This window comes from Corvus brachyrhynchos, unplaced genomic scaffold (genome assembly GCF_000691975.1).
Source record: "Corvus brachyrhynchos isolate BGI_N302 unplaced genomic scaffold, ASM69197v1 scaffold260, whole genome shotgun sequence".
In the NCBI taxonomy this organism is placed as follows: Eukaryota; Metazoa; Chordata; class Aves; order Passeriformes; family Corvidae; genus Corvus; species Corvus brachyrhynchos.
Genome location: NW_008235684.1, coordinates 9,604 through 10,139, shown reverse-complemented (window position 1 = coordinate 10,139; position 536 = coordinate 9,604). Strand labels below are relative to the sequence as shown.

The 536-nt window shown below is 64.7% G+C and overlaps 1 protein-coding gene across 1 annotated transcript in view; it reads left to right on the top strand.

The window, feature by feature from the left end:
* Position 1: 1 nt before the first annotated feature.
* The window catches only part of PNKP (polynucleotide kinase 3'-phosphatase), a gene marked incomplete at its 5' end in the record, with an annotated part of 4,082 nt that continues 3,547 nt past the window's right edge, over positions 2 to 536 (top strand). Inside the window, 2 exons of the mRNA XM_017728418.1 lie at positions 2 to 58; positions 187 to 270. Coding sequence (XP_017583907.1) covers positions 2 to 58; positions 187 to 270 — 141 coding nt within the window. The remainder of the gene's footprint in view (positions 59 to 186; positions 271 to 536) is intronic.

Below are 536 nucleotides of genomic sequence, written 5' to 3'. Positions count from 1 at the left end.
GGGGCTGTTCCAGGCCAAGGTGGAGGCGGTGATGGAGCACCTCGGGGTGGCCCTGCAGGTGCGGGAGAGCCCCAAAACCCCTCCAGGAACCCCCCCAAAACTCAGGGGTCCCTCCCCTGCCCCCCTTCCAGGGGTTTTGGGAACCCCCAAAACTCCAGGGACTGACCCCCATTCCCCTCAATTCAGGTGCTGGTGGCGACGGGGCCAGGGATCTACAGGAAACCAGTGCTGGGGATGTGGGAGCACCTGTGTGAGAAGGTGGCACTGGGAGGGGATTGGGAGGGGATTGGGAAGGACTGGGAGGTGATTGGGAAGGCTGGGAGGGATTAGGGAAAGCTGGGGGGGACGGGGAAGGGCCACTGGGAGGGGGTGGGGGGGTTAGGATGGGATTGGAAGAGGACTGGGAGGTACTGCGGAGAACTGGGAGGGGATTGGGAAGGACTGGGAACTGGTGGGGAAGGCTGGGGGGGACTGGGAAGGGCCACTCGGAGGGGTTGCAGGGGTTAGGATGGGACTGGCGGGGACTGGAAGAGGAC